Source organism: Hydra viridissima, unplaced genomic scaffold, assembly GCF_058129835.1.
Source record: "Hydra viridissima isolate aposymbiotic clone 2 unplaced genomic scaffold, HvirCarnegie_v1 scaffold_10, whole genome shotgun sequence".
NCBI lineage: Eukaryota > Metazoa > Cnidaria > Hydrozoa > Anthoathecata > Hydridae > Hydra > Hydra viridissima.
In genome coordinates this window covers 11,550,151-11,571,309 of record NW_028324309.1, presented here as the reverse complement: position 1 = coordinate 11,571,309, position 21,159 = coordinate 11,550,151, and the positions used below count along the sequence as shown (strand labels likewise).

The 21,159-nt window shown below is 28.5% G+C and overlaps 4 protein-coding genes across 4 annotated transcripts; 3 read left to right on the top strand and 1 right to left on the bottom strand.

The window, feature by feature from the left end:
* Nucleotides 1-477: 477 nt before the first annotated feature.
* On the bottom strand, nucleotides 478-11,195 carry LOC145181600 (chymotrypsinogen B-like). Its single transcript, XM_090099654.1, has 9 exons — nucleotides 11,032-11,195; nucleotides 2,628-3,451; nucleotides 2,429-2,539; nucleotides 2,084-2,194; nucleotides 1,885-1,947; nucleotides 1,520-1,721; nucleotides 1,118-1,338; nucleotides 868-983; nucleotides 478-778 (listed from the first exon to the last, which is right to left on the bottom strand). Exons 2-9 carry the CDS (start codon nucleotides 2,683-2,685, stop codon nucleotides 557-559), a joined length of 1,104 nt encoding a protein of 367 aa, XP_089955780.1. The 5' UTR covers nucleotides 2,686-3,451; nucleotides 11,032-11,195; the 3' UTR covers nucleotides 478-556.
* On the top strand, nucleotides 11,180-14,180 carry LOC145181618 (bcl-2-related ovarian killer protein-like). Its single transcript, XM_090099656.1, has 2 exons — nucleotides 11,180-11,875; nucleotides 12,834-14,180. The coding sequence occupies exons 1-2, from the start codon at nucleotides 11,282-11,284 to the stop codon at nucleotides 13,005-13,007; spliced, it is 768 nt and encodes a 255-aa protein (XP_089955782.1). The 5' UTR covers nucleotides 11,180-11,281; the 3' UTR covers nucleotides 13,008-14,180.
* A 3,932-nt stretch (nucleotides 14,181-18,112) lies between these two features.
* LOC145181465 (ketimine reductase mu-crystallin-like) lies at nucleotides 18,113-19,314 on the top strand. Its single transcript, XM_080056554.2, has one exon. It carries the CDS (start codon nucleotides 18,225-18,227, stop codon nucleotides 19,164-19,166), a length of 942 nt encoding a protein of 313 aa, XP_079912680.2. The 5' UTR covers nucleotides 18,113-18,224; the 3' UTR covers nucleotides 19,167-19,314.
* A 283-nt stretch (nucleotides 19,315-19,597) lies between these two features.
* Nucleotides 19,598-20,962, top strand: LOC145181834 (E3 ubiquitin-protein transferase MAEA-like). The gene has a single exon (XM_080057007.2). It carries the CDS (start codon nucleotides 19,685-19,687, stop codon nucleotides 20,837-20,839), a length of 1,155 nt encoding a protein of 384 aa, XP_079913133.2. The 5' UTR covers nucleotides 19,598-19,684; the 3' UTR covers nucleotides 20,840-20,962.
* Nucleotides 20,963-21,159: the final 197 nt, after the last annotated feature.

The window sequence follows — 21,159 nt, the reverse complement described above, 5'->3', positions numbered from 1 at the left end:
CCTACTGGATTAATCATTGAACGTAATTAAAGGTTAATACTTTTTTATTATTTATTATTATTTTTTTAGTAATGCTTATCTGATTACTGTAATTTTATAAAAGGAGATGGGTTTATTGAAATTCATCACGTTCCAAAATAAATTCTTTCACACTCGATTTTCAATTAAAGTTTTTTTCATCATCCAGCTGCTCTCAAGATAAGCTATTTATCAGAAATATTACCCAGACACCTTGTGTTCAAAAATTTCATTATGTTAACGAGGGACCATTTGAAACAAAAGTGATTAAAATCTTGATCAATTTGATAGTGAAAATCATTGCATATATTGCATAACTTTATGTCGAAACACTTGAATTTGTTTTGTTTTTAATCGATCTTTAAATTTATAGGTTTCCTGATCTGTTCAGATTTTTTCATTCAGCTTATGCAATTCAAATTTTAAAGAAGCGTTTAGGTTTGGAGACAAGAAAAAACATTTTTAAATACCTCGTTTTAGCAATTTCTCAATTACCAACTTATAAAAAAATTAATGAATTACAAAAAACAGATCAGTTTCACGCGGTTTGCTTATCTATCCATTCTCTGAAGAAAGACGTTTTTGCAAAAACTGTGTAAGCTTCTTTTGTATTGCAACGTGCTGATCCCCAACTTACTGACCCTTGCAAATACCATTGTCCGTTAGCGGCTTGACATACGAATGGACCACCGCTATCACCATGGCAACCTCCAGTTGGTGTTGACGGACCATGTCCACCGCAAATCATTCGTTGGTTAACCTTTTGAAAATTAATATTCATTAAAAACATTTGAAACACAATCAAACTCAACAATGGAAGATAAACATGAGTTTATTGCGCAAACTTACATCAAGCAAAGTAAAGTTTTTGTTGAGAGAATGACAAGTCTTCCTGTCGACAACAGGCAACATTGCTTGTTGAAGCTTGTGATGCATTGAATAATATGGATTTATTTTGCCCCAGCCTGCAGTAATGAAATGTTATTTTCAATTAGATAATTCAATTTTTAAAATAAGAAAAATTTAGTAAAAAGTATAATACGTGCGTGAAATCGTTCTCTTGCGAAAACCGCACCCTTAAATCGCAACAGCGACTTACCAGTGATAAAACATTTCGTTCCAGCAGGAACCTCGTATCCTTTGTCTGGAAGACATGCTGTTGCAGCATATTTTCCAAAGGGAACAGGGCGAGATAGCTTTATCAAACCAACATCATAGTCGAGTACATTTCGCTGGTATTGGCTGTGTACTACGATTTTACTAACCCCAATTGATGTTTCAGTTCCTTCTGTGTTATTATCGAAATCATGCTCTCCAACTCTAAAAGATATATAAGAGATGAAAAAAGATATATAAAAACTAAGTGAACTATTTCTCTCTGGAAAAGTATTTCTGCATTTCTTGGCTTCTTTTTTACAATCTGGAGAATTTCTTTTCTTTCTTTTTACATCGAAGTTAAGTAAAAATATTGGAGTTGTGTCAAATTAGTTTGCAATCTTACATTACTTCGAAACGAGCAATCAGCGCTTCTTTATCGGCTAGACAGTGAGCTGCAGTAAGAATCCAAAACGGATTAATAATTGTTCCTCCGCAATGAGGTTCGTCCATAAATCTAATCAGTATTTGCCAAGGCCAAGCCCCTTTTACAGCATCTACGCCGTTAATTACACGCCCACTTTGTACTTTTGGAACACCGCATTTACCTATGGTTATTTTATAATTTAATAAAGTTGATATAGTTTAACATTACTTAATATAATTCATTATCTCTCGTCACGTTGCTTAAGCAACAGTTAACTTTAAAAAACTTTAAAAAATAGTAAAATTTAAAAAAGTAAGTAAAAAGAAAAACAAACAATAATGCACCAGCCGGTATGACTTTCCAGGTGGGTGTAGGAGGTGGTGCTGGAGTGGTAGTAGTTGCTTGCGCTAAAAAAAGGTTCTAGCTTTTAAATTCAACTATTTCGTTTCCCTTTCAATTTTTATATGAAAAGGGTAAAAATGACAAAATTTCACTCACATAAAGTTTAGATAATTAAGTTCTCAAAGATAAATATTTTTTTACTTTTACAAATCCCACACGACATCCGACAGTTCTTTTCCATCCAGGCTTTGTTGGCGGGATCTTGACATTTGCTTTTGCGAATCGCACAAGTTGAATCAAGATCTTCGCATGCTAAACAATGTATATTTATCTTAAATTGCCAAAATTTAAATCGATAGATTTAAAAAGCGTAAAATACACCTTAATTGGGCATAAAAATTGGTTTTTACTTTTAAACTATATTTATGAAACTGTATTATATTATATTGTATTATATTAGTATTAAAGTATTGTATTATAACAACTGAAAAAAAACAAAAACAAAAACAGCTAAAGAATTATTGACTGCTCTTATAAGAAAAGTACTTGGACACAATCCGCAAGTTTGTCTGCAGTTTATTTCCATGTAATATTTGTTTTGTGGATCCTTGCAATAATGCTTCCACGTAAGACATCTCCATGTACTGTCCTCACAAACTGAAATACAAAAATACATAAAGCATTGAGACTTTATTTTCCAAAAATCAAAAACCTCATCAAAAACATTTAAAATAAAAATAGACACCTTCCTCAGAGTCTTGCGACAGAACCAAGTGAGCTGAAAGAAGAAAAAGAAAAATCATTTTGTCGATAAGAATTCTCTAGAATGAAGCTAACTATATTTATATAGGTAAGTATCTGAGCTGTTTGTGCAGATGTGTTAACAAAGTGCGCAAAGAAAAATGAGCAAAAACAAAACCTGTAGATATTTTGGGTGCCTGAAACAACAAGAAGTAGATTTTGGTTAACTAAAAACTTTATTAAAGTTTGTTGCATCAAGGTGAGAAGTCAAAGGAAAAGAACACGAGAACAAACAGAAGAATTGAGATTTTTTTTTTTTTAAGAAAAGAATTTGCATTTTTTAAAGCCTTTACCGCACTTACCTCAGTGACTACGGCGGCTTAGGTTGATCTTCGGAAAAAGAAGCTATTAGTACCTTTTTAGTCGTTTATTAAAATAAAAATGCAAATAACATCGGTGTTGCTTTTAATGTAATGCTGTATGTTTATTTCTGTATTTATCAAATGTGTTACCTATGTGTTATAAATGGTGTTCGGAAACTAATTTTTATTGTAGTCAAACAAAATTAGTTTCCAAACACCATTTATAACACATAGGTCTTATATAATCTTATTCTACTTGTTCTTATTGTATTTTGTAGCTTTTTTTTTTTTTTTTGTATTTTTAATTGAAGATGCTAATGGTGCTAATGTCAAAAAGATAGGTTGCACTGTTTATTCACTACTCAGCTTCTTTTTGTCATGGATGGTCTAATTGATACAATAATTCTTAGCGCACATAAAATATTTGTAACGCTGTTTTTCTTTGAAACTTCTATTTGCCATCATACTACAAAAGCGAAAGAATAAGAAAACTTAATAAAAAAACTTACACATTTTTGGAGAAAGGCACCCATTTTACGTTAAACAAGTAACTTTTAAATAGAATTGTTTTTTTAGATTTAAAACAACTTTGATAAAAATCAAACATGGCAAAATTAGGGTACAAGAATATACTAATAATGTCAATGAAAATTTTATTCAAGCAACAACGATTGTCACAGAATTAAAAAACGTTAGTCCTAAGTGTAAAAAAGACGAAAGCGATCCCAGAATTCCAAGATTTATCCAACTCGTGGAAAAGAAATAACTTTTGAACGTAGCTTTAAAAAAAAGCTTTAACTAAATTGGTTGAACTAATAGTTATAAAAGTTTGTTGCTGTTCCATTTTCAAGTTAATTTAGAATAAAAATTCTTAATTAAATAATTTCAAAAAAATTGACCCGTGAATCGTACAATTTTATTATTTTAATATATTTTATTACAGAAATAAATTTAGTATAACAAATAAAGAGCAGTTAAATTTTTTTAAAAATTAGCTGTAAGCTAAAATGCTTTGTATTAAATATTTAGATACCATTTATTTGTTGAAGTTTCCTCCTCCCCTCCCCCTATGTTGCAAAAGGGCTCTTGAAAAAATATTTAAAACGGATTTTAATTTTTTGTTTTCATAATGAGATAAAAGATTTGTGCGATAAAAATGTTATATTTGAAAAATGTGTCCAGAAAAAAAAAAAAAAACTCGAAGCAATGCATAACTTCATAGTGCAACGCAACGAAGAATGCATTTAAAAAACCAGAAAATGCGATAAAAAATTCGACATTTTACAATTTGACAGCAAATAAAATCATCCGATAATAAGCAATATGCTATTTTTGGAATGAAAGTAGAGTGATACAAATGAAGTATCATCTTAGAATGTCGATGGCAGTTATTTTTGCTAGATATGATGTTTTAATTGTGACACCTGTGGAGTCAGAATGAAGATTTTATCATATCTTGAATGTTTATGCTTGCAGTACAAACTTTTAATGTGTTTGAAATGGGTAATAGGGTATTCGCACATAACCACATAAAATTAGAGCAGATTTGGTACTTAACACCATAAAAAAATGTTTCATTCAAAAAATAATTACCATTTCTTTTACAGTTTGTCACGAAAAAGACAAATACCCCATAACCCCACGCGACTTCGTACTTTATGAATGACCCCTTTTCTCAAAGAACTAGATATCTTCTAATCATGAAATAGTCCCAATTTCCTTTTTATAAAAATTTGTTCATATAGATTTGTCAGCTTGTTTTACTAGCAACTTATTAGAAACCGTCCCCAATGAACTATATTCCAAGATACCGAAAACTGAGTTTTAAATAAAGCGTTACAAATAGGGAAAAATTTTCAGATAAATAAAATACTTTCAATTTAAATTAGTTAAAAATTTCGTTATTTTTCACCAAAAAATTTATATAAAATTATCTAGGTTTTTAATGCATATTTATATTTTTTCTAGAACTAACGTTTTTTCTTGTTCTATGACTTGATGCTAATTTACTAGTGCATTGAAAGTCTGTACTTTAAATATCACACTTGGTCATAATATTCACTAATGACACTGTGACACTGACATTACGAAGAGATGAATGGAAATGATCTTGACCATTCACTGCTGATGTAAAACAGAAATCTGTTGCTTATGTCCAACAATAATGAGAATAACATAACATCATTCGAGAGTAACAACCTTTCTTCGAAGCAAGAAATGTTGTTACTCTCGAATGGTATTACGCTATTTATACTCAATTTTTAGAGTTTATACTCTATTTTATTCTGCTTTTATTCTGAGATTAAGGATTTCTTTCTATTCCTGAATGAGTTTCTCAAATTTTTCATTCTTAGGAATCCTCAAAGCTTATTGAACCCTCAAAGCTTAAAAACGAGTATTTCGTTTTTCTCAACCTGTGTAAGAAAAATGTTTTGTTGATCGGTTTTCTTCTGTATATTGTTGATTAATATGCTGCGAAAGTTTTTGGATTTGTCACTCCAAGTCATATTTGACACAGCCCATCCAAGTAGTATTTATTGCTTGGCATGAAGAAGCATATCATTATCAAAAATTGTATATCAACAATTTGATCAAGGAATCCGTCAAACCACTCATGTTGCAACTGAAGTAGCCTTAAACCTTGTCATTTCAGAAAAAGCTAAGCTAACTTTTTAAATTTTCAGACATTTTGCAAACTTGATCAAGCAATCAAATTTTTTTACATAAGTTTCTCAGTATGGCATCTATTAAAAAATCTTGAAGCAACCATTTTTATCCACGTATTTATCGACGTATTTTTTTATTAATACCGAAGAAAAACATTTTTCAAATTACTGATTTTCAAAACTTTTTGACGGGTTCAGTTTAAAGCAGCAATTATCATTTTACATAAAAAAATTTTTGCATGATAATATTTTATGGTCAACATATGTATTTGTATTTTATGAACATTTTTTGTTAAAGTTTTTTTAGAAGCTCTGACATTTCCAAATCTGAAAATAGCAAAGGTCCACAAAAAGTTTGAAAAACTTTTCACACCGATTTGTTTATGCATTTCAAAATGAGTTAACAAACGATAAGTATTCGTATTTCAATTTTGTAAGAGCGGGTAGAGTAAAGCAAAATTAATAAACACTGATGGAGATCAAGTTGTTAAGAAAGTAAAAACACTCAACCATCGAATCATAAAAAAAAAAAAAAAAAGGGAAAACAAAACTTTTTTCTTGTGCTAGAGCAAGAAAATAGAGCTTTAATACCGACAGCTTTAATACTAATATATATATAACCGACAGCTTTAATACTAATACAGCTTTAATACTAACCTTTAATAACTAAACTAGCTACTAACCGAGCCATATGATTGTGGGCGTTATCTGAAAAAAGATTAAGCGACGGGACTTTAAAAATTTGTTCAGATATTTTTTATACAATCTACGCGAGGATAAATGAACACTTTATTCCAACATATCCCTTTTTTGGCAGAACAAACCTAACAAACATTTTTTATCAAAATGACTGAAGTACACCAAACCTCTGAAAATTCACTTGCCTTCATTTTATCAGAACAAACCCAACTTATATTTTTAAAAGATAATGTGTCATCATATTGGGAGCCGTTAAAATTTGACTTACGAAGTCGAATATTAAATCAAAAGCTTAAAAAAAAACGCTCTCCTGAACAATACTCTGTTGAACAATTAGAATTAAAGAGGATGGGGGGAGGTTGGGCGGGCGGTAATTTAATGAATTAAGAGGAGGCGTAATTGATGAGTTTTTTTTTTGCAGGGTGATTATTTCCTAACACTAATTGTGGAATACCACAATGACATGAAATAAAAGGATTTAAAGTCAAAAATTAGTTAAATTAACTAATTGTTGATATTAAATTCTTTTACTTTATAACTACCTGCTATTAAATTTTCATCAAGACCCCATTTTGTTTTTTAGAAGTATTATCTATTAAAACCTATTTAAAAAAAAACCTATTTTAAATCTCATTGTAAAAGGTTTTTATTGCTGGTAGACGATATTTTTAGAACTTTCAGTTATAGTTTTACCAATACATTTAACAGCCTTTTTTCTTGGCCAACAATTTGGAATTTTAAAGGCTAAAAAAGTATTTTTTAGTAAACTTTTGAAAAAGTTGTCTTTTTTGTAATTTATAATCAAAAGGCAAAAAAAAAAAAGTTACATTATATTGGAGAAGAGGTATTTTCAGAAAACATCATAACTGGACTTGACTGATATTGACGAAAAATATATTAAATATATTTGATTTATTACTAGAATGATAGATTATTTTTGATTAACAACTAGGATTCAAACAAATGGTTTTTATTTAGTTTATATATAATTTTATAACAAACGAAAACGAGCCATTTATGTTAAGTTCGTTTACGTATTTGTTTACTTTTTTCGGCAGTTTTTTAATTTGATGTAAAGCAAAATTGTTTTAATAAGATTGTTATTTTTCATTAGTTTACGTTTAGTAGGAAAAAGAACGAGGAACCCCCCTCAGTTGTCATAAATACCTGCAACAAACCGACTATCGACATAGATTGAAGCTTCAAAATAAATAACTGCAACAAGCTGATTATCAAGTAGCTTGAAGCTTCAAAATATTGCTTTGATAATTGATTTAAATTCTGAAGAAAATTTATTCGATTATGTATTATTCGATTACATACTATAATTGAGTTTATGTATTATTCGATTACATACTATACTTGAGTTGGTTTTTTTTCTTATATTTTTTAAACTTATTTCTTTCACAGCTTTCTATCCCGAAATTCTTTTTTTAGAACTCATATTTAAAAGAATAAAACTATGATTCTTTTTTTTAAAATTCCATTGTATAAATAATGAAAATCTTTTTCAATACATGTAATGACTAATTAATAATGATAACTAATTTATTGGCTGGAAAAAAGACAAAACACAAAAAGTATAAAAAATGTTTTTTGGAAAGCATTACTAAATATTTCAAATTATATTTTAACAATAATAGCTGCAGCAGTATAAAAATTATGATAACAAATATGGACAGCAAAGTAAAAATAAAGTTCAAATTGTTTTAAAGCGTGAGTAACTTCAACGGTTGACAAAAAACTTGAGCAAAAATAGTAAATAAACGTTAAACGCTTTAAAACAAAGAGCGGTGCTAAATAGTTCTTAGATAATCCATCAAAAAAATGCCAGGGGTAAATTATAACGAAATTATTATGCATATTAATACTCAATCTTTATTAGCATTTTTTAATACAAATGGTTATCATTATCAAAATTTTCTGAAACAATATAATAATAATAATAATAATGAATAATAATAATAATAATAATGAATAATAATAATAATAATAATGAATAATAATAATAATAATAATGAATAATAATAATAATAATAATGAATAATAATAATAATAATAATGAATAATAATAATAATAATAATAATAATAATAATAATAATAATAATAATAATAATAATAATAATAATAATAATAATAATAATAATAATAATAATAATAATAATAATAATAATAATAATAATAATGAATAATAATAATAATAATAATAATAATAATAATAATAATAATAATAATAATAATAATAATAATAATGAATAATAATAATAATAATAATGAATAATAATAATAATAATAATAATAATAATAATAATAATAATAATAATAATAATAATAACAACAATAATAATAATAATAAAGATAATGATAATAATAATAATAATAATAATAATAATAATAATAATAATAATAATAATAATAATAATAATAATAATAATAATAATAATAATAACAATAATAATAATAATAATAATAATAATAATAATAATAATAATAATAATAATAATAATAATAATAATAATAATAAAATCACAACAAAACTAAAATAGGCCAATAGCCATCGATTATACGTATGTATGCTAATTTGAGGAGTTATTTTCCGGAAAGATTCTGTAAATTTTTAGACGTTCAACAATTTACTAAAAACTATTAAATTTGAAAAAAATTTTGTTGCGTCAGTAAAACAAATTTAAGTTATGAATTTGAATCAGCTTTTTTTTCCACAAGAAAATCATTTAAAACAATCAATGAAACAGAATGTATAAAAATGTTTTGAAATATCCCAAAGAAATGTTTTTCGTATTTCTCCTGTGATTGAATGGACTTTCTCTTATTATCGCCAAATATAGTCCTCCATCAATCTCCTTCCCTTGATAAAAACGTTTAAAGTACATCACATCTTGATGAAGATGTGAAGTTTTCCTTGATAAGTTACAATGAAAGCTTTAAGTTACTTAAAGTGATCACGCAACATACGGACTTTAAGAGGCATTCTGCAGCCAATGAGTTTTGGTCAGCGGTGAAAGTTTATCACAAAGAACCAAAAAATAATCTTTTAAGAAACTTTACTTTTTCATGATTGGTGTTATTAACAGTTTGGTTTGACGAGCCAAATCGATTTGAAACTTTATGCGCCTATCTTTTTAATAAAATTTTCCGGTACGTTTTTTATAATTCTCATATATAAAAGATTTTTGAATTACGGCACTTCCAAATCGTATATCAGTTGTAGAGAAACAGTTCCTGTCGTGCAAAAAAAAAAAAAAAAGAAAAAATCACATCTATATCACGTCTTATGCTTCTACTTTTTGAAAACCCATTCAACACCATTAATCTTTAAAAACTTTCATTTTCATAAATGTCATTGCGTTTTCTAAAAAAGCAAATGCTTTCATTGAAGAGATTGCTAAAATTCTTCTTAATAAGCTGAATGTTATATTTGAATATAGTTAGCTTTTTTTGGTGAATTGGCTGGTGTAAATTCTTAATAAAGGATTAAAAAAAGTCGTCTTTCGAGAGTCTGTTTACTATAAGACGCTTTTATAAAAACGCTTTATGCTATCGCTGAAGTATTCAAACTTTATACTTTTGAAGTTTGATTGCGTGTATTTTGATCTGTGTTCTTTCATTATCGAGGTGAAAAAGGCCGATTTCTTAAAAGAGCTTTGTTTTTAAAATGATCAACAAGGATTTTAAAATCTCAAAAATACAGATAAAATTTCAAGAGAAACTGACTGATTTCATTTTTTCGATCTGTCATTTCGAACTCTAGCCTGAAAGTGCTGAGGGAACATGGCGTATGATTGTAAAAATAATTACATGAATAACCACACGAATAATCACACGAATGTTCATATAATTAACTTTTATCCAGCAAACACTTAAAAACTAAAAAAAAAAAAATGTAATAAAAATTCCAATTTTTATAAAAACAAATAGAAAGTTGTTCACATGAACATAATCGTACTTAGTTTTAATGGTTCGAATCTGGAAAACAAGTTAACGCAGGATGTTGTACATCCATCATAAAACATCCTCATATTTATTTGTTATTAATTGTATGTTATATGTTATAAATTTTGTTTGTATAAACAGCAAATATTTATAAAACAGCAATTTCGAAAAGCAATTGATAGGTATAAACATTTGCTTGGAAAAAAAAATATTTTCGTGGTTTCATAATTTTGTGTTTGCATTAGTTAAAATGTTTGAAATCTTTCCGAAAATCAGTAAAACCTTGAACTCAAACAATGTTTATTATGTTGAAATTAAACGTTAAAGAATATTATTTGCGCAAAAATTTCTTTATAAAAAAAAAGAGGAGGAGTTTTTCTTGACAAACACTAAAAGACTTTTGCGAGAATTTTAAAAGACTTTTACGAATATTTTAAAATAAAAAAATATCGCTGTTAAAAGACGGCGGCGATAACAACGTTCGGCTGGTGGTAGTATATATATTTTCAATAAACCAAAGTTCTTGCTTAGCCGTTCAAAGATATGAAATCTTTCAAAAGACGTACCTAATTTTATAAGACGGCCTATGTCTTTTTAAAAAATGTTTTTTCAGAGCGCACGAACACAACGTAAGTGCAAATAAATTATTAATCATTCGTTTTTCAAAGTGAAAAGATATCGTCGCACGATTTTACAGGTTATTTCAAATTATACACGGAACTTATTTACCTTACAGTTGCAATTTCCTGTTTCGCAGTGTACGAAGAAGATCTGTGCGCCGTATTAACATCGTTTATCAATGTAATGTAACAGTCATTTTTTCATCTTCTCTAAAAGATTTCGCGGTGTGGCGGATCAACACTGAAACAAGTCGCGATATGTAGTATGCTAATAAGATACAAACTGAAGTTTGTAATATATATATGTTGTTTTTAAAACAGATAACGCCTGGGAAAATATTTACACATATTTTTTTGTGATGATATCCAACGGAGAGAATAATAAAAGTCGAGCTCTAGAGAAAGTTTTGTCGTTATGGCAAGCGAAAAATATTTCACAGCCGACGAAGCAGAGACGAATTACTAGAGAGGAATCGATAACAATGCTGTTTGGTAAAGCGTTACCTAAAATTGAACCGAATTCTGTTGAAGAAATAACTATAACATCGCAAAGGCTTTGTGAAGATTACATCGAAGCGAGATTAGGGAGATCAGGAATGAAAGAGTATAACGACTCCTATCCAAATGCTGAAGAATTCCATCACGTTGTCAAAAACATGGGGTTGATCCTTGAAATGAAATATCCAAAGTTATTTAACAAAATATCGGTGCATTTAAATTTAAATTACGAAAGTGAGATTGTCGTTTGGGACTCATTTAATAAATTTGGAACGCACTTATTTTCAGAAAGCATAACGTGGGCAAAAATAATCGCTTTTTTTGCGTTTACTGGTGGACTAGCCTTAGATGTCATGCGATATAAAAAGAATGATCTTATTGGGAGAATAATATATTGGTTTAGCATTTTTGTAATGAAAAAACTTTCGTATTGGATTAAAATGCAAGGAGGTTGGGTAAGTTTTTTATTATTATAAAAGAAACTTATTGCAATACCGCTCTTTTTTTTTTTTAATATTTAAATAAAAGTCAAGCTGGCAAACGCTTCAAAGATCTCTTCGACGTTTTCATCCTCTTTGATGACAAGTTAAAAGCAATTCTTTAAACAAACTATTTTTTTTAATATTGCGTTGAAGATATCAATAATTCAAAATGAAAAAACATCTTTTGAATCAATATTGTTTTGTCAATAACCGTTATTTTGTTTATAAAACTAAAACGATGCATATTTTAAAAAGACGCCATTTTCAAAATTATAGAAATTAGACTCCGAACCCTGGATAAATTTTATTTCATTTATAAATCCAAAAAAAAAAAAAAAAAACAACAAAAAAAAAACAACAAAAAAAAAAAACATCACATCAAATGCTACGTGGTCACACCATAAAATCATCTGCTTTTAACAAAACTCCGTTTGCTTTACTATATGCTTCATGAATAAGCAAAACGTTTAGGTGATTGAAGTAAGTGCATGAGTAGCACGAATAACACTGAATGAGGTGTTAACGAATCAATCATTGAGGTACTAATGCTTCAATAAATCAATGAATGAGGTGCTAAAAATCACAATGTTTCAATGAATGAGGCGTTAATAATCATAAAATGTAAAGTCAATGATTTTTTAGTAAAAAACAAAAAATTCAAAACACGGTAAAGTATAGCAAATATCTCTGAATTATGAACGTTTTATACTCTTTATGATATTATGCATATTATATTTAGTTATGACTGATGTTTAATGAATTGTAAAATACATAGTAATTCTCTAATGAATTTAATCTCGTTATTAAATTTAACTTAAAAATTAATTTTAATCTTTAAATGAACTATAAAATGGGAAATAAAAGTTTTAATGCAAGTTGTAATGAGTTGAACAATTTCAGTTAATATGATGTGTTTGATTGTAAATTATAGAAAAGTATTGTCGACCACTTTAGCACTGGCGATGACGACTTTCTCAAAGTTGAAAGAGATACAATTTTCGAAAGGTTTCTTCAGAATTTGCAAGATCATAGATATTTTACTAAAGGAACAATCTTGACGATGGTTGTACTTTTATTGTTCTTATTTTATTACAAGATGTTTTGAAAGATGTTTGCTTATTAAAGACAAAACATTTCGGCGTTTTTTTGTGTCATTTCAAACAACTGAAGAGGAATTAAAAATGTGAGAAGCACTGATTAATCTGTCGTATTTAGTTATTTGACAAGTCATCAAGTTCAACATCAAATATATAAAAGAAGATTAAAATTTCTGCACGGATTTGAATTTTACTCCAAACAAGAAGATGTTCCAGGCAACGAACTTTGACCGTTGAGATTTATTTAAAAAAAAAATCCCTTTACGTTTAAAAATAGGCCATTTAAATAATATACGAAAAAAAAAAAACAATATGAAGACAGTTCCTAAATCGTTATTTGAAGTGGTATATGTGGTAACCAACTAGAGATTTTTTGAGAGAGAAATGGGATGTTTCTGCATAATTATTTTTTAAATGAAGTCCATAACATATATCCTATAATTTTCACGTCTTTGCTGATTACCAAAATAAGCTATTGATTACCAAGACTTACTATATAGTATTGAAAAGAACGTGCTGAATAAAGATTGAATTGGGTATTGCAACCATTCGTGTGCAGGATATTTACTAAAAACTGATACTCGGCCTCTCTTTCCGTTGCCTTACTCAGCACGTTATTTACATTTTTAAATTTGGTAAATGTTATTTGCATTAAGAAGCAAACACAAGAGCTAATAAATTAAATCGAAAAAGATTGAGATATTTCGCAAACTGTTTCATTCGGTAAATACTTGGTGAAAGATAAGTGTCGAATCAAACCAATCAATAGAAAGTAAACAAAATACTTATTAAACCAATAGCAATGCGCGGTAAGCAGATACAATTTTGAATCCCTGGAAGAAAATGTTACACTCTTCAAACGTAACAAAAAAGGGAACAAAATCTTAATCAGCATAAACATCAAAAAAACTAAAAAACCGTCTGGTTTTGCACTTTACCGTCAAAAAAACTAAAAAACCGTCTGGTTTTTCCTTCCTTTCCACTAAAAAGTTCGTCATCATATTCCCACGTTAGACATCATGTTAGTAGCAGCCTACTGGCATCCAATGGCTTAATTTTTGTAATGAAACGTCTACTCACTGGTCTTTATAATATGAAAATATGGAGAGCAGTGAGTGGACGTTAGGAGCTGATACATATTTATGTAGTTCTTGGCCCCAAATAATATATATATTTCGTATATATTTTATTTATGTTATTGATATTATAAATATTACATATTTTATGTTATCTATGCTTTGATAAAATTAAAATCCAAAGAATTTAAGACCAAATATTTTTTTAATGAATTCAGTGAAGTAATGGTTTTAGCCCCTCCAACACACGCGGCACCGCTCTTGGTATGAATAAGCAGTTAAATAAAAGCGTTTTGTAATAGAGGTGCGAGAAAGCAACTAAATTGAACTTTTTCCTATAATTGTTTTAGAATGGGAAAATTTGTAACAATTTAAGTCATTTTTCACAAAATTATAATATTTTTTCTAAAGTCTCCTTAAAGCCTCAAGACAATTCTCATATTATTGCTTAAAACATCTTTCTTTTTTTTTAGTTAAAATACTGAAAAATTCACATTTATGGTTGCTATTTTAAAAACAAATCAAAGAAAACAATCCAAATAAAACCAGCTTGCATGATATATATTTGCATAATATATGCTTACATTACCATATGCTAAAATGTCAAGTTTAGTCATGGTATTTCGGCATTTTTTGGTTAATAGTTAGACAAATTGTCTGCGTGAATCCCAAAAATGAAAGCTTTTCTGAATATCATTGTTTCACTGCCAAAGAGTTTTTTTTGCTGAAATTAAAATATTACTGCCTTATTTTACTTCACACTTGAACTAATATGTTTGCTGCAGATTTAATTTCCTCGCATATGATAATTCTTTTAAGGAGGTGTAGAGTAAATAGTGTTGAAGTAAATGTGGGAAGTTCATCATCCAGCCCTATTTTAAACTGACAACTACTTCTGCAACAATAACATCTCCCTCAATATTCTGTTTTTAGTCATTGTCTAACTTCGCTTGTCCTTTCTTTTTCTTTATCGCTAAGCATAATTTTCCGAGCGAGGTGACTCAATATCAAATCGACGATCCAAGAAGTTGCCATGTTTTCCACCAGATTTTCTTGTTCTCCAACCATCTGTTCCAGAGAAACCTGAGATCAAACTTGTTTTTGCCTTGATGCTCCAAAGGGTTTTATATCAATACCAATATATTACCAATACAATCATCTCTTTAAATGGTTATGGACGTCTTCAGGTTTTAGCGTTGATGATGAAGATAAAGACTGATTGGCAGTATCTAACAAATGATTGGAACTGGTTGGCAAAAACTTATCTTCTTGTCAACATTTTAGTTTGTTTCGCTAAAAAAAGCTATTCATTATTAGTTAGCAGAAAAATAGTTATAGCAGCCATTAACATTAGTTTTAAACCGTATCAATATCATGACAAATATTAATTTGGTTATTTATAAATTTTGTAACAAGTCTATTCAAATTTGCTATCATTTTAAACAGGAAATTAGGACTTATCTCGAGAGGAGCAGAAGGTGCTCTAGAAAAGTTGCTAAAATTTTGCCCAAAACTTTTTTACATTTTACAGTTACACAAACTTGCATTGTGTTTTAATGTTGATCTGCCTTTACCACGGCTAACGACCTCCATCTTCATTAATAGGTTAAAATAGGTTAACCAAGGGTTATTAGTTTGGGGTGTTAATCGGTCACGGTGTAAATAAAGTAAATTTATGAATGCATTTTGATTGCACTAATAATGAAATAATTGCATCATTTTTTGAATAAAAGCGCCTACATTTTAAGTCTCTATTATTTTCATGGTTTTTTTTTGAAGAGATTAAGATTTATAAAGATCTTTTGGAGATGATTTCATGATTTCCGATATTCTTCCGTATTTAACTTTAAATTAAAGAAATTTTCTAAAATTTAACGACTTTTACGTGGTAATAGAATTTAAATGTGATTTTTTTTCGTTCAATTTGAACTTTAAATATTAATTTTGTATAATTAGGTCACACCGCTCCACTTGTAGTTAGCTTATTTATTCAATTAACCTAACTACAGCTTATTTATTCAATTAACCTAACTTGTAGTTAGCTTATTTATTCAATTAAGCTAGCTACAAGTTTTTTGTGTGATTGAATTCCGTGTATTAATAAAAATTTGAAAATCATCGAGTCAAAAAGTTGCAATCAATTTCTCCTGCTTAAAAAGAAAAAAGAAATTTCAAAAAATGTTGATTTCTCAGCGTTCTCGAAAAGTTTCAGCACAATGTAACAAACGTGGTTTATTATGTTGTGTTAAGCTTGATTTATTCTCTAGTTTCAACTAGTTGTGATAAAACAATCATAAAAAGAATTTTTTAAGACTTTATTTGCATACCAAAATGGGAGCTTGTTCATTCGAAAAATTCTGTTAAGATAAAAACAAAACAAACAAAAATTTACAGAGAAAATTTCAAAAAGGGAATGAAAAAAGCAAATAAAAAAAGAAAACCTTGAGAAGAGCTGGAAAGCAAATAATTTAAAAAAAAACACAAGAAGTTTAAAATTTTTGAATGTGAGGAGAAAATACCATAACATCAAGATTAACTTGAAGGTCATACAGTCTTCAAGGCTGACAAAGTCTGACAAAAGGCTGACAAAAGTCTGACAAAAGGCTGACAAAAGGCTTTAACATTTATAGAAAAATATCTACTCTATTACACAGTGAACTGTAATGAGCAAAAATAGACCAAAGGAATCCAAATTTGGAATTAAAATTAGGTTCTTTACCCAAACCACCTTATAGGTATGCATCAAAATCTGTACAAAACGTGAATACTCTGTAGCATGTCAGATTGATATTCCAGAACCTGGGAACATCAACCATTTCAAAAATTATTCGCTCTTGAAAATTAAAAATTTTAGCTCTTGACCTTAAGAAAATATTGTTAAATAATTTTATAAAACTCAAATAATATAATTTAATTCTTTTTACCTTTAATTCACCTAAAAAAAACTTTTCAAAACACAGCTAGTTCACTTAACAGCACGAATGAACAGGTGTAAAATTCGCCGAAAAGGTTTTTTTACCTTTTGTAACAATACAAAAAGTAGCATTATTATTGCATATATGATATTAAAAAAAACAGAGAATAAAGTAGAAAAAAAAAAATTTTCTATCTTGAAATAAACGAGGTCTAAATTCTCATGAATAAGTATGGTTGTCAAACTGCTCATCACATTCAGGCAAGAAATTGGGTTTTCTTTAGCGAGATGGATATTTCGTTCAATTATCTGTTTACCAGCCTTAACGACGAAAGCGGACAAACGTTGGTATTAAAATACATGCGCTTAAAGCAAAGTTCTTAAAATACTTACGATTTAAAAATAATCACTAAAAAGCGTGTTGGTTGATTTTCTTGTTTCAGGTCCGAATAGAAACGTCAAAGAAACTGAACTTAAATATTCGTTAAAAAGTGGATCGTTTTTTTATGCTACTACAAGTCCTTATGCAATAAAAACAAATTATTTACAGAAAAATTGCTACAGCAGAAGCAACATTGTTTACCCTTTCAGAAGTTTTTAGTTTCTGATAAAATAAAACAACTGGTTAAAGGGTTGAAAGAAGTATCTAGTAAAATCTTCATCTAAAAATTACGTATTTATGTATGCGTTTATATTATGTACACTATGTTGATCTAATAAGTAGTATACTCTAAATGAAAGATAATATTTTAAATGCTTAACTTAGTTTAAAAGATGTTTATCTGATAAAACCATCTCAGACATATTTTGACCAACAACAATCGATTGTCATTTTTCTATTCTCTCCTCATTTTTTTAAAACTTTTTTTCTTAACCACTTCTTTACAGGAAAGCCTATCTCACCATATTACTTCTACTATGTATCTCACTTCCATCTATTTTCCCAATCGTGTACATGTCTTATTACCTTTTATATTAACCTTATATATCTCTAATAAATGTAACCTATTTTCAATGGAATACTTTCTAACAATCTTGGCATCAATCATCATCAAATCAAATTTTTCAAAACATTTTGAAATGATTTGTACAACTAATTTTGTTGCTAATGTTTAATTTTTTCAGAAAACAGTTGGACTATGTTATAATAATAAAAGTTGCTACAGTGCAGTTTAATGCTGAAAATTTATTTTAGATAAATAGGATTTCATACACTATTCTATTTTTAACTAAAAATGGATTTAGCTGGGCTAAAATTTTACAATGCCAATGATGTGAATACATGTTTATCCACTGATACTGAAAAACTTATTAAAGTTATAGAAGAAAGTTTTGTTTCCTTCAGCTCAAAACAACCTGGTTTTAAACAACCTCAAAGAATGCTCATTAATATAACTGATAGCAATAGCTTGTTGATAAAGCCATCAACTTCTCTTGTGCATCAGATTGGTATATGTAAAATTCTTACTCTAAACCAATTTAATGAAGCTGATTTTGGTTTGCCTGTTATTCAAGGTCTAATTGTTGTATTTGATGTAGTTAGTGGATCAACTAAAGCTGTCGTAGATGCAATCTCTGTAACAGATAAACGAACTGCTGCTGCTACAGCAGTTGCAATTCGCCATTTATCTAGAGAATCTGACAAGATTTTAGCAATTATTGGAACTGGTCATCAAGGGACAAGTCATGTTCAGTTGTTGTCAACTTTTAAACAGTTTTCAGAGATCCGAGTATTTAGTAGATCAAAGTCACAACGAGATGCTTTTGCAGCTAAGTATGATTGCATACCATGCAATTCAGTTGAGGAAGCTGTCAAAGACGCTGATGTAATTATTACTGCTACTACAAGTACTACTCCTATTCTTTTTAAAAGATGGGTAAAACAAGGTTGTCTTATAAATACTCTTGGTGCCTGTCTAAGTAATCAGAGAGAGTTAGATGATGAAATCATGCTCAATAGTCAAGTATTTACAGACACAGAAGAAGGAGCATATGCATCTGCAGGTGATATTATTTTATCTAAAGCAAAAATACATGGTGAGCTTGGCAATGTTGTAAACAAAACATTAGATGTTGACTGGAATAAAATAAGAGTGTTTAAATCAAATGGTATGGCAATTCAGGACTTAGTATCAGTAAAGTTAATTTTAGATACTAAAAAAGAAGATTGTATGTAGTCTTTGAATAGCAGTAACATTCCATTACTGCTATGTTTAAAAAATTTTTAGTGTAATAATATTTTTGGATGGTAATGATAGGCCTGATGGATGGCAGTATAAAATAGGTAAATGTAAGTTTTTTGTATCTAAAGATAAAACATTACTTTATAAAGAAGGTGAAAGTCTTTTAAATTATATATACACGTATGATTTATATATATATATATATATGTATATATATGTATATATATATATATATATATATATATATATGTATATATATGTATATATATATATATATATATATATATATATATATATATATATATATATATATATATATATATATATATATATGTATGTACTATTTTTGTAGGAATTTTATAGCGCCGAAATTGCAATATCTTAAGAAAACTTGTAATAGAGGTGTCAGTTTTGTTTTCATGACTAACAATAAAAAGTTATGAGTTAAGATACAAGCTGTTAATGTAAAACTTTTTCTATACTTAAATATTTAAATTTAGATTCCAAAAATAATGTCTGATATAAAATCACTAGAATATTCCACTCTTATTGTTCCATATGAGCTACTGAACAAGACATTTAGAAATGCCCAGAAAATTATTGATCGTGAGGTCTCCCATGTTAGTTCAGACAGTGACAAGTTAAAAAAACTTTCAACTAAGAGTAAGGTATCAGTTGAAGAAGTTATAAAAGAATTTGATGGTTTGTTAGAGCATCTAAGAAATCTGAAAGATAGGTCCATTTATAGCGTTGAACAAGAGGAAGCTAGACTTAATACATGTCAGCGTAGGCTGGAACACATCAGTAAAAATCATAGTAGTACAGCAGCTAGGCGAAATTTACTTGATAGAATGCTTGTAAACTATTTCCTACATTGTGGTCATCATGAGACAGCCATGCAATTAGCAGAAAAGTCTTTTGTTAAGGACTATGTTGACTTGGATGTTTTTTTAGTTGCAAGAGATGTTGAGAAATCATTAAAAGCAAAGAGTCCTACATTGTGTTTGCAATGGTGTCATAATAATAAGTCTAAGTTGAAAAAGCTCCAAAGTACTTTGGAATTGAATTTAAGAATCCAAGAGTTTATTGAACTTGTAAAAAATAACCAGAGATTGCAAGCTGTTAATTATGCTCGAAAACACTTCAGTAATTTGAGTGATGTGACTGATGCATTTAAAACACAAAAAACAGTTATGGCAATCCTTGCTTTTAAAGTAGAAACACAGATAAAACGTTATAAAGATTTGTTTTCTGAAACACGTTGGGACTTACTTGTAGAACAATTTCGCAAGGAGAACTTTGCTTTACATCAGCTAGACTCACAATCTATAATGGAAATAGTATTGCAGTGTGGTTTAGCATCACTAAAAACACCTCATTGTTTTCATAAAGAAGAACAAAGTCAAGACTGTCCTGTCTGTAATAGACTTTTTAATGATCTTTCCAAGCCATTACCTTTTGCTCATTCAAGCCAGTCTCGTTTGATTTGCAACATAAGTGGAGAACGAATGAATGAACATAATCACCCATTAATGTTGCCCAATGGTTATGTTTATGGAGAATGTTCTATACAAAGTATTGCATCTGAGGGTAATGGTGATATTATTTGCCCAAAAACTAAAGATGTTTACTCTGTCAAAGATCTAAAAAAAGTGTTTATTATGTAGAGTTTGATATTTTTAGTGTAAAATTTTTTTCAGAAATCTATTTTATTTTTATTTTTAATTTTGTACAAAATTTTTCAAATGATGGTTTAAACACCATTTTACCAGAGCAATCTTTAGAGTCAATCTTTCACATTAAAGAAATTCTTTTGCTAAATATCTTATTCGGATTCAGTTTTTTGGTGAAAAATATTTCATTTCATACAACTCTTTATAGATGAAAGTTAACTTAAAGTTAAAACTGTTGCATTCTTTCTTTTTTTGTCTTGTTTTTTTTTTGTTTGAATTCTTGTTTTTTTTTTTGTTTGAATTTAAATAATCCT

Coding starts and splice junctions, on each gene's coding strand:
- LOC145181600 (XM_090099654.1), bottom strand. CDS start 2,685: ATGATTTTTCTTTTTCTTCTTTCAGCTCACTTGGTTCTGTCGCAAGAC. Junction 2,540..2,627: donor GTCGCAAGACTCTGAGGAAG/GTGTCTATTTTT, acceptor TTTGTATTTCAG/TTTGTGAGGACAGTACATGG. Junction 1,948..2,083: donor GTCGTGTGGGATTTGTAAAA/GTAAAAAAATAT, acceptor ACCTTTTTTTAG/CGCAAGCAACTACTACCACT.
- LOC145181618 (XM_090099656.1), top strand. CDS start 11,282: ATGATATCCAACGGAGAGAATAATAAAAGTCGAGCTCTAGAGAAAGTT. Junction 11,876..12,833: donor TTAAAATGCAAGGAGGTTGG/GTAAGTTTTTTA, acceptor TGTAAATTATAG/AAAAGTATTGTCGACCACTT.
- LOC145181465 (XM_080056554.2), top strand. CDS start 18,225: ATGGATTTAGCTGGGCTAAAATTTTACAATGCCAATGATGTGAATACA.
- LOC145181834 (XM_080057007.2), top strand. CDS start 19,685: ATGTCTGATATAAAATCACTAGAATATTCCACTCTTATTGTTCCATAT.